Raw genomic sequence first — 10784 nt, forward strand, 5'->3', positions numbered from 1 at the left:
CTGACAGCTGCGGGAGTAAGGGCACGGTCCTCAGCTGCCAGCCAGGGACTGCCTGCTCCAGCCGTGCCTCGCAGCACAGCAGCCTCGCCAGACGCGGGGCGGCCATGCCGAGCCTCCTGGGAAGCAGCTGGGGAGCCGGGCAGGGCGGCAGGTGGGCTGCGGGGCTGGGAGGAGGCCGGCTGAGGGCGAAGGGCTGCGCTGCGTGGGGCGCCCCGGCAGGCGGGGAGACCCTGAGGCGTCACCCACGCGCACCTGCAGACACCACGCCGGGTTTAAAAAAACAAAAATAGAAATTATAAAGTGCTTCAAGCGCGAGTTATACGCTCGCAGCTGAAGCACTGAGGGTGAAACAGGGCGGCCCCAGCTCGCCAGGCGGCTCTCCCCGTCCCCCACCAGCGCTGCCCGTGCCCCCCCCGGAGCCGCGCAGCACCGCCAGAGGACCCCCCCCCCCCGGGCCGTGCCTCACCTTGAAGGGGTTGTTGAGGTCCGGGTCGGCGAAGGGGTTGCTGTCGAAGTCCGACATGGCGAGGGCTGCGATCCGCGGCTGGCGGCCCTGGCCCTGCGGCGCCCCCCCCGGCGCTGTCAGCAGCCGCTGCGGCCCGGGCCCCAGCCCGCCCCCTCCGGCTCCCAGCGCCGGCCTCCAAAATGGCCGCCCCGGAGGTGATGTCGCGGGGCGGGGCGGGGCGCGGAGGAGGGAGAGGGGAATGGGAATGGGGGGGGTCGGGGCCCTGCTGAGGAGGAAAGCGGAGGGGGAGGCAGCTGCTGGGGGCACCGGGCGCGATTTGGTTCACAGATCCTGTCAAAATATGAAATGCTCCATTCTGGGCATCGAGCAATAGCAGTCTAAGTCGAGGCAGCGCTTCAAAAAAAAACAAACACTGAATCCCGATTTGTTTCACGTGAATCCCTTCACACGCTTTCTAAATAACTTACCTAAACGTTTATTAAAATACAAAGGGAGTTTTGAGACAGGTTAGCCTTCAATGTACTTAAGATAAATTGCTATGAGAGTAAAATCGACCATTTTGGTATTCAAATGTGATTCCCTCCTTCCCCCCTTCACATAACCACAAGCCGACCGTGGGGTACACTGTTTAGGTTTAATGAAGACTGGCTCAGGATGTTAACACCTTTTTGTACTTTAATGGCTCTGCATTCATTACTATCATATATCGCTAATCCCAACCCAACACTGAGAGTCGTCGTTATGGCGGTGTTCCATCAGCAAATCAGGAAAAGTCCTGCATATACAAGAGAATTAATTTTGTATGGATCAGTGAAAAAAAACAATAATTGCTGCAAGGTTTGCTGTAATTTATGTAGATGTTTCTCAATTATTTCTGAAGGACTGTCAGGTATAAGATGATATGCAAATGGGACAAATCATAAAAGCACAGCTTCTAAGGAGCAAAACACTTTCAACTTTTTTTTGTTGCTATGAAGTGTAAAATACTTCGTGCTTCAAAAAACACAGAGGCAGCTGTTGTACGATCAACAAAAGTACATTACAGTATTAGACATAATCGTTCATATAACTCACTTATCATGACAGAAAATTAAATCATGTTGTTTTCTAATATTTGCCCAGGGCTCAATATATCATAGCTCAATGATACATGTTGATAGTTTGAAAGCTGTGTGCACTGGCAACTGTATATTTGTTCCTTTCAGCTGAACATGACTGAACTAATGCATACATGCCTGAGTCAGTGAATGTTTGACTGAAAAGAGCATCTTTTCCTGTGTGGCTACTGGTGCTTCAGATCATGATCATAGCAACCTGCTTCTGATAATAATTTATTTGTGCACAGTTAAAGGAGAACAATATGTCATCTCGTATGACTTCCAAGGAATTAAGATGTTTTTGAAAGGATAATAATTATTTTACAATTAAATGATACCATTTTGACAATGTATCATTGCTTGCTCATAAAAATGTTAACTTTGTGAGATAGCAACTAACAGCTAGCTAATAGAAAATGTGAATGAACAACAGCTTTCAAATAATTGTTTAGCTTATTGCTTAGATGTTTCAGAATTAGAGGAGACACATGATTAGCCAAGAATGTCCCTCCACAAAAAGTCTTCTCTGCAACTTATTTTGATAGAATCATAGAATCATTTAGGTCAGAAAAGACCCCCATGATCATTTAGTCCAATCTTTAACTTGGCATTGCCAAGTCCACCATTAAACCATGCTACTAAACACTACCTCTACATGTTTTCTGGAGACCTCCAGGAATGGTGACTCAACCACTTCCCTAGGCAGCCTGTTCCAATACTTCACAACCCTTTCAGCAAAGAAATTTTTCCTAATATTCAACCTAAACCTCCTCTGCAAAAGCAAAATGACTGGCATGGAAGATTGACTGCTAGAAACTCATCTAGAGGAAAGAAGCCTGAGAACTCCTTGGTAGAATGATTAGATCATATGTATTTTTAATGTCATGTTGAAAGTTTAGTCAGCAGATAATTGGTTTGTTAGGTAAAACTTTAACTAAAATGTTATTCAATAATAGGTTTTTGAGGAATTTAAAATAGCAAGAATGCATAAGCCACTCTTTTTCTAGGTCTTAGAGCAGAGAGATTTTACTTACAAAATATGAGGAAGATTTTATCTTTGGAGAAAGAAAAAAAAAAGTGTAGTACATGAACACTTCAGGATAACAATAAAGGTCAGGAGCTGCAACATTCCCACAGAATTTTTGCCTTAAGTTAAAAGAAGGAAAATTGGGGGAATAGTTACTTGGGATAACAGATTTCACTTTTCTCTGTGTGCTCTGAGGACATGCTACAAAATATCAGTATCAGATCATTCGTGGCTTGAGCAAGGAATCATTTCTGCTCACCTGGAATGACATTGCTCAATGTTATGTCATTCAAAATGAAGGTGAAAGATGTCCCTAACAGAGCCATCAGTCTCTGCTTCTCTTCCTGTTCCCTGTAGTCCTATTTTGCTGTCTTTGTTAGGGGACTGTGCAAAGGAAGCATGTCATCAGCAAATCATCTTTCCTTCAGTTTACTTTCCCTGTGGACCAATTGCTGGTCCTCATTCAAGGAGCAGAGCCCTTACCTCTCCCATGACAGGTGATCCCTGTATCTTAGGAACATGCAGGCACAGCATAGCTATCACCAGCATGAAAAGTCTTCTCTTTGCTCCCAGACTGGACTCCCTGCCTGTTTTCCATCCCACAAGCAGCAGAAGTGAGCATAGGCTCTGGAGTCACACTGCATGCCATGAGCACATTTACAGAACCCAGCAATCATTAGCACAGGCCAAAAGAGCATGTAATCCTGTTTTGGATGTAATTGTGGAAGGAGGGTTACTACTTCTGGAAAAAGAGTTACTTATTTGTCTAGCTGAGGATAAAAGGATAAAACATCTGTTGTCCAAAGAGTTTGACAAGTGTGGATAAAGCCACACACTGCAGTAAATGATGCCTTTAAGAGAATGGCTAACCAACCGGGGAGGCAGAGTGTGGGAGTGATGAATAGTAAGCTGCAGTCATGAGTGAAGATACGTCAAAGTGAACACATGCTGTTTGGGAGTGGGGAGATTGTTCCAGGCAGTCATGGAGCGAAGCCAAGAGGCACTAGCAGTCTGTGCTGCATGCATTCCCCTTCCCGCACAGAACTGGGAGGAGCAGCATAAGCTAAATCAGGTGACAGGAGTGAGTAGATCTCACCTGCCTTGTACTCCTGCTGTGTTACCTCTTGTGGCATGATAACATAGATGCCTGTCTTCTGAAGCCCATTGCTTACACTTCCCCGAGCTAGAGCTCTTCTCATATCCTGGCCCCTTGAGAAGAGATACACTGGTAGACTTCAGAGGGCACTGTCTAGACAGCAGAAGGACTTGTGCTATGACCTCTTCCAACTAAATCATAGAATCACAGAAATATACCCCCATTCAGAAGGGACCCACTAGGATCATCGAGTCCAACTCCTGGGTCCACACAGGACCTCCCAGAAATCAGACCATGTGTCTGAGAACGTTGTCCAAACACCTCTTGATCTCCATCAGGCTTGGTGTCATGACCACTGCCCTGGGGAGCCTGTCCCAGTGCCCGACCCCCCTCTGGGCGCAGACCCTTTCCCTAACCCCCAGCCTGACCCTCCCCTGTCCCAGCTCCATGCCGTTCCCTCGGGTCCTGTCGCTGTCCCCAGAGAGCAGAGCTCAGCGCCTGCCCCTCCGCTCCCCTCGTGAGGGAGCTGCAGGCCGCCATGAGGCCTCCCCTGAGCCTGCTCTGCTTGGGGCTGAGCAAACCAAGTGATTTCAGCCACTCCTCATATCTTGCCCTCTAGACCCTTGTCATGGTTCCGCTCGAGTGGGCAGCCGAGCTCCACCACAGCCGCTCTCTCACTCCCCCTCCTCAAAGAGGAATGGGGAGAAAATATGTGAAAAGGGCTCAAGGGTTGAGATAAGGATGAGAAAATCACGCAATAATTATTGTAACGGGCAAAACAGACTCAGCATAAGAAAATGGTAAGATTTATTGCTTATTACTAACAAGCTAGAGAAGTGAGAAACAAAGAAAATAAACCAAAAGCACCTTCCCCCCCATCCACCCTCTTCCACCTCCTCCCCCTGAGCGGCGCAGGGGAACGGGGGAATGGGGGTTATGGTCAGTCTACAGTGCTTCTTCTCTGCCACTCCTTCTCGGTCACTCTCGTCCCCTGTGCTGTGGGGTCCCTCCCGCGGGATGCAGTCCTTGATGAACTGATCCGGCGTGGGCTTCCCACAGGCAGCAGCTCTTCCAGAACTGCTCCAGATATGGGTCTGTACCACGGGGTCCATCCCTCAGGAGAAAACTGCTCCAACCTGGCTCCCCCACGGGCAGCAGCTCCTGCCAGGTCACCTGCTCCTGCGTGGTCTCCTCTCCATGGGCTACAGGTCCGGCCCGGAGTCTGCTCCAGCAGGGGTCTTCCACAGGCGGCAGCCTCCGTCGGTGCAGGGCCACCTGCTCCACCGTGGTCTCCTCCACGGGCTGCAGCGTGGAACCCTGCTCCACTGTGGTACTCCATGGGCTGCAGGGGGACAGCCTGCTTCACCATGGTCCTCACCACAGGCCGCAGGGGACTTCTGCTCCGGCGCCTGGAGCACCTCTCCCCCTCCCTCTACACTGACCTTGGCACCTGCAAGGCCGTTTCTCACTGCTCTCTCCCTCCCAGCTGCTGTGTGGCGCAGCGTTTTTTATTCCCATCTTAAATATGCTCTCACAGAGGCGCAAAACAACATCGCTTATTGGCTCGGCTCTGGAAAACAATGAGGCCCTTCCCAAACATGGGGCAGCTTCTAGATCTTTCTCACAGAAACCACCCCTATAGCCCCCTGCTACCAAAACCTTGCCACGTAAACGCACTACAACCCTTCACCACCTTTGTAGCCCTCATATGGAGACTCTCTCTAATAGTTTTATGTCTTTCTTATACTGCAGCTCCCAAAACTGCACACAGTGTTCCAGGTGAGGCCATACCAGCGCAGAGCAGAGCAGGACAATCCCTTCTCCTGACCGGCTAGCAGTGCCATGCCTGATGCACCCCAGAGCCTGGCTGAACCTGTTGGCTGCCAGGGCACACTGCTGGCTCACATTGAACTCACTGTCAGCCAGAACCCCCAGATCTCTTTCTGTGGGGCTGCTTTCCAGCCTCTCATGCCCCAGGCTGAACATACAGCCAGGGTTGCCTCATCCCAGATGTAGGCTCTGGAACTTGTTCTTGTTTAATCTTTGTGTGGCTGGTGTTTGCTCAGCCCTCTAGTCTGTCAAGATCTCTCCGCAAGTCCTCTCTGCCTTTGAGGGAGACAACAGATCCTAATTTAGTGTCATTCATGCAAATAACTTTTCGACATGTTTCTCATTGCTTCTAATTTAAAACTGTACATAAATTGTTGAACATAAATAGTTGCCTGCATTTTGATTGTTTTATGTTTTGCATTTCTTTTTAATCACTCCTTGTATTTTCTTCATTGAACGATTATTAAGTAGCAATTATTATGCAATTAAATTGCAATTAGAAAGCAATCAAATTGCAGTTCTGGGATCTGGAAAACAATGCAGGGAGTCATCTGTATACATGGTCAGGGAGTGAGTGATTCAAAACTGTGCTCCTCAAATGTCAGGAGTTCTGCTCTTGCAAAAAATAAGGAAAAAAAGTTGTTGAGAAAAAAAAGGTATGGGGAACGATGAGTCTTAGTTTCAATTCAAGATACAAAGCTGTGAAGAACAACAAATGTGAATTTGCAGAAAATAGCTTACAGGTCATCAATCACAGTTCGACTCTCCTGATTCTTGTGTGCAAATGCAAGTAGCTGTAAATCTTCATGTAAAGCCCTACACTATAGTAAGAATTTCTAGGCTTGGGGTAGCCTAGCCTGCTGTCATTGCATCTCTGTATGTGCCTATTCTGCCTGTATATGACCATTAATGAACGAGATGGCTCGTTCCTGGCACAGAGAGAGTCAATACAGCTGCATCAGAATTTGAACTGCTATCATCAGGAAAGGATCCATGCTTCTGCTGCTGCAGTCACCACTCCGGAGAAAGTAAAAATGATGTATTGCTTTTGCAGTGTTGAATGGTGTCCTGGCAGTGAAGTAGTGCTTTAAGGGCACTTGTTTCTGGTGATGACGTAGGGAAAGTCTGATATTATGATCAGAAGGCCAGCTCTTCTCAAGAGACTAATCCATGCATAGCCCTGCAGGGAAATAGGGAGGAGAAGCGAACTGACTGCTGCACACACAGCAATCAGAGCATCAGGCTTCTTGCCATCCGAAAACTTCTACCACTAGCTCTTGCTAAGTCAACAGCGCTGTTGGAAAAGTACCCTGCTGTCTGAACTGACTCAAGCCTGTACTCTACAGTAATATGAAGTACAAATGTAAACATGGAACCACAGCTTTAGACAGCTAGATATTATCCTTTGATAAATCTACATTTATAGCAGAAATGAAGAATTAATTTTTCACCTACTAGAGCATTATAAGAATCCTAGACTATCAGTATCTACATATGAGCATTATGCTTTAAGTACTCTAAGTGACCAGCAAAAGATGAGATAAACTATTACTTTAGTTCTCAAAGCCTTTGAAACCCTAACTCCTTTTCCATTATCTTTATGTTAGCATTAGAAAGGTGTGTCTGAGTTAATGTAAATAAATAAATAAATAAATAAATAAATAAATAAATAAGACCTAAATGTGTAAGCACCAAACTCATTTGAAGTTCTTCAGATGCCTGAGAGAAAATATTTTTCAAAAATAGCAGGTGAGAGCTGAATTCCTGGCACCTTGACTGCAAGGAAGAATCTTAGTTGAACATTAATTTAATAGTATAAATGAGACTCCTTACATTAAAAAAAAAAAAAAAAAAAAGTTCATGAAAATAAAAGCTTTTGAAAGAAAAAATAAATAAATGAAAAAAATGGCCCTGGCATATGTTACATTAAAGAAGAACTAGTTAATAATGAAGTTGTTCTGTGAGCTTTTTTGAAAACAAGAAAGTTTCTTCCAGTTTTTGTCCAAGTAGTTATTCCAACATGCTTGTCAAATACTACTTATCCTTAGAAATCTGTCTTCAACACTTTTCTGAGTAAGTATATATTCCACGCCTTCCTTCAAATTTCCTCCACATAAATAATAGCAAAGAAAAGAATTAAGATTCTCTCTGCCATCGATGGGTGTGCAATTCCATTTCTTTAGAAGCAGAATTCTATCACACCATACAAATTAACTATTCCACAAGATGTTTAAAACATTTGATAGAGGCCCTGTAATGTCTTGACCTGCTGTGAAATGTGTTTTTGTAAAAATTGTAATAAAAGGGTTCCATATTTTTTGCATTTCTGCTTTTCAAATGTAAATAGCTCAGGTTTCAAAGAGTGAAGAATTTTGCTGCTTTTAGTTTTTCAAAACTGTACAGGTAAGTACATTCTTGCACTCAAGGGAGTTTCTGTTTGTCAAAACACACAACCGACCTAACTGATTTTTGCTTATTTTTTTCATGCTGTATGAAACAGAAGAATATCCAGATCTGCAACCACAAAATCACAGAATCATCTAGGTTGGAAGAGACCTCCAAGATCACTGAGTCCAACCTCTGACCTAACACCAACAAGTCCTCCACTAAACCATATCAATAAGCTCTACATCTAAACGTCTTTTAAAGACCTCCAGGGATGGTGCCTGAACCACTTCCCTGGGCAGCTTATTACAAAGCCTAACAACCCTTCAGTAAAGAAGTTTTTCCTAATATCCAACCTAAACCTCCCTTGGCGCAACTTCAGCCTATTCCCCCTCGTCCTGTCACCAGGCGCATGGGAGAACAGGCCAACCCCCACCTCGCTACAGCCTCCCTTGAGGTACCCATAGAGAGCGATAAGGTCGCCCCTGAGCCTCCTCTTCTCCAGGCTGAACAAGCCCAGCTCCCTCAGCCGCTCCTCGTAGGACTTGTTCTCCAGGCCCCTCACCAGCTTCGTCGCCCTTCTCTGGACTCGCTCAAGCACCTCGATGTCCTTCTTGTAGTGAGGGGCTCAACACTGAACACAGTACTCGAGGTGCGGCCTCACCAGAGCCAAGTACAGGGGGACAATCACTTCCCTCATCCTGCTGGCCACGCAGTTTCTGATGCAAGCCAGGATGCTGTTGGCCTTCTTGGCCACCTGAGCACACTGCTGGCTCATATTCAGCTGACTATCAACCAATACTCCCAGGTTGTTCTCTGCCAGGCAGCTTTCCAACCACTCATCTCCCAGCCTGTAGCTCTGCTTGGGGTTGTTGTGCCCCAGGTGCAGGACCCGGCACTTGGCCTTGTTGAACTTCATGCAGTTGGCCTCAGCCCATCGGTGCAGCCTCTCCAGATCCTCCTGCAGAGCTTTCCTACCCTCAAGCAGATCGACACACGCGCATAGCTTGGTGTCATCTGGAAACTTACTGAGGGTGCACTCGATGCCCTCGTCCAGATCATTGATAAACATATGTAAGAGAACTGGCCCCAGTACTGAGCATTGGGGAACTCCACTAGTGACCGACCTCCAACTGGACTTAACTCCAGTTAAATTTAACTGGATTACAACTGGAGGCTTGCTTCCAGCCACACGTGCTTCAGAGGAACTTCTCTGCAGAGCCTTGCAAGGACAGTACCCACCAGCACCTCACTGCGTACAAGGGGTTCAGCAGCCACTGCACAGCGTGCTTGCGCTCCAGCCACCTGAGCCTTGTGCATGCCACAGCACCGCCAGCCTCCCCCCGGAGGGCTGCCATTCCCCCCTCTGCCCCACAGATTGTGGGGAGGTGCCCAAGCTGACCCAGCCTGGGCCAAAGGTGCCACGAGGGACTCCCCCTGCAGACGCAAAAGCGTCTCCAGTCATCTCTGTTCGGGCAACGCTCCGATAAAGTCATTAAGATTTCTGCTTCTCCAGCCACGGCCAGGCCAGGAATGCTTTTTCCAGGGAGAAAGCCGAAGAACGTGGCAAACCGCAGCCTGCTAAACCCTGAGGGGCAAGGCAAGAGCAAACCCGGGGCTGGCACAGCCAGGAGCACCCCTGCAGAGAGCTGCAATGTCCCTGACAGCAGTTTTGTTTAGGGGGGCCCAGGGCCAAGTTGGACAGCCTCGCGTGTGCCTCCCACTGCGCGCTGCAGCCTCTCTCGCCCCCAGATCGGTCACTGTTCTCTGCAACGTGCCGTGCCCTTCAGCACACTTTCCCCCTCTTTTTCTTGGGGAAGAAATGTCTGACTTCCTCTTACACGTCTGACGTTTGCGGGTAGGGAAAGGAGGAGAAAATACAGGGCGCTCCGTATAGTAATGCCTTCTCTTCCTTACGGGGAGGCAGCAGGCCATCCAGGCAGCGTTCCCTCATTCCCATTACACCTGCCTGCTTTATTCTAGCCTGGCCCTCTGCAGGAACACGGGCTGGGAACCCACTGCATGGGGAACTCTGCTGGCTTCAGCAGCGCCACCCTGCACGACGTCAGGCAGAATTCTGACCCAAAATTAGACTAATTACGGTCAAACTAAGACTAAAGGTCAGACTGATCTTAACAATGTCCTTCAGAGTGTCCTTTAGGAGTATCTTTTCTTCTAAGGGAAGTGTCCCTGCAAATGATGTATAAAACTGACACCACTTCAGCTGCTTTCACTTTTAGTAGAGTTTTGGGATTTCTTAGTTTTTCCTCAACTCTACTCTTTAGCTGAAATAAAGTTCATTTCAATGAACTCACTTCACCTTTGCTGAGCAGCTGCTCTTGCAATTGCTGCTGCAGCTACTTGATTCCCCTCCCCAGAATCAGAACCCGTGGCTTTGGGTTTTTCACTGGTTTTATTCATTTACTTCTTCCTTCGGGCTTCCATGGTGGGCAGCAACAGACGTGTGCCCCTGCACAGCAATGTGGGGCAGCAATGGGGGGCTCCTCTCTGCTGGCCTCTCCTCTTCCAGCCGCACGCACAGGCAGCGATGGGACCGAAGCGGGGCACGCTCCTGGCCTCTCCCCCTCGGCGGGGAGCTCTCCGAGCCCTGCAGGGCAGGCAGCACAGCCCCAGCCGCACCCCAGCACGCTCCCACAGCCTGCTGGCACGGCCCCGCAGCCCTGACCAAACACCAGGGCACCTTGTCCAGCGCCCGGCCCGGGCCTGGGCTCCGCATCAGCTGCTGCCCCCCACCCCCCCGCAGTGCTGCCCTGCCCATGGCTCAGCAGGCAGGGGGTGCCCCATGTCACAAAGGGGCAGGGACGGCCTTGGTCCCAGCGGCACTTGGGCTGGCCCCAGCGGCACTTGGGCGCTTGGGCAGCC

General features: G+C 48.5%; 1 protein-coding gene across 1 annotated transcript in view; it reads right to left on the bottom strand.

Moving 5' to 3' along the window:
- The window catches only part of SCAMP1 (secretory carrier membrane protein 1), a 41700-nt gene extending 41091 nt beyond the window's left edge, over positions 1–609 (bottom strand). Inside the window, exon 1 of the mRNA XM_084505259.1 lies at positions 467–609. Within this exon, the coding sequence (XP_084361385.1) occupies positions 467–523 (57 nt within the window). The 5' untranslated portion in view covers positions 524–609. The remainder of the gene's footprint in view (positions 1–466) is intronic.
- Positions 610–10784: the final 10175 nt, after the last annotated feature.

The sequence above is a fragment of the Aythya ferina genome (genome assembly GCF_964211825.1).
Source record: "Aythya ferina genome assembly, chromosome: Z".
NCBI classification, from domain to species: domain Eukaryota; kingdom Metazoa; phylum Chordata; class Aves; order Anseriformes; family Anatidae; genus Aythya; species Aythya ferina.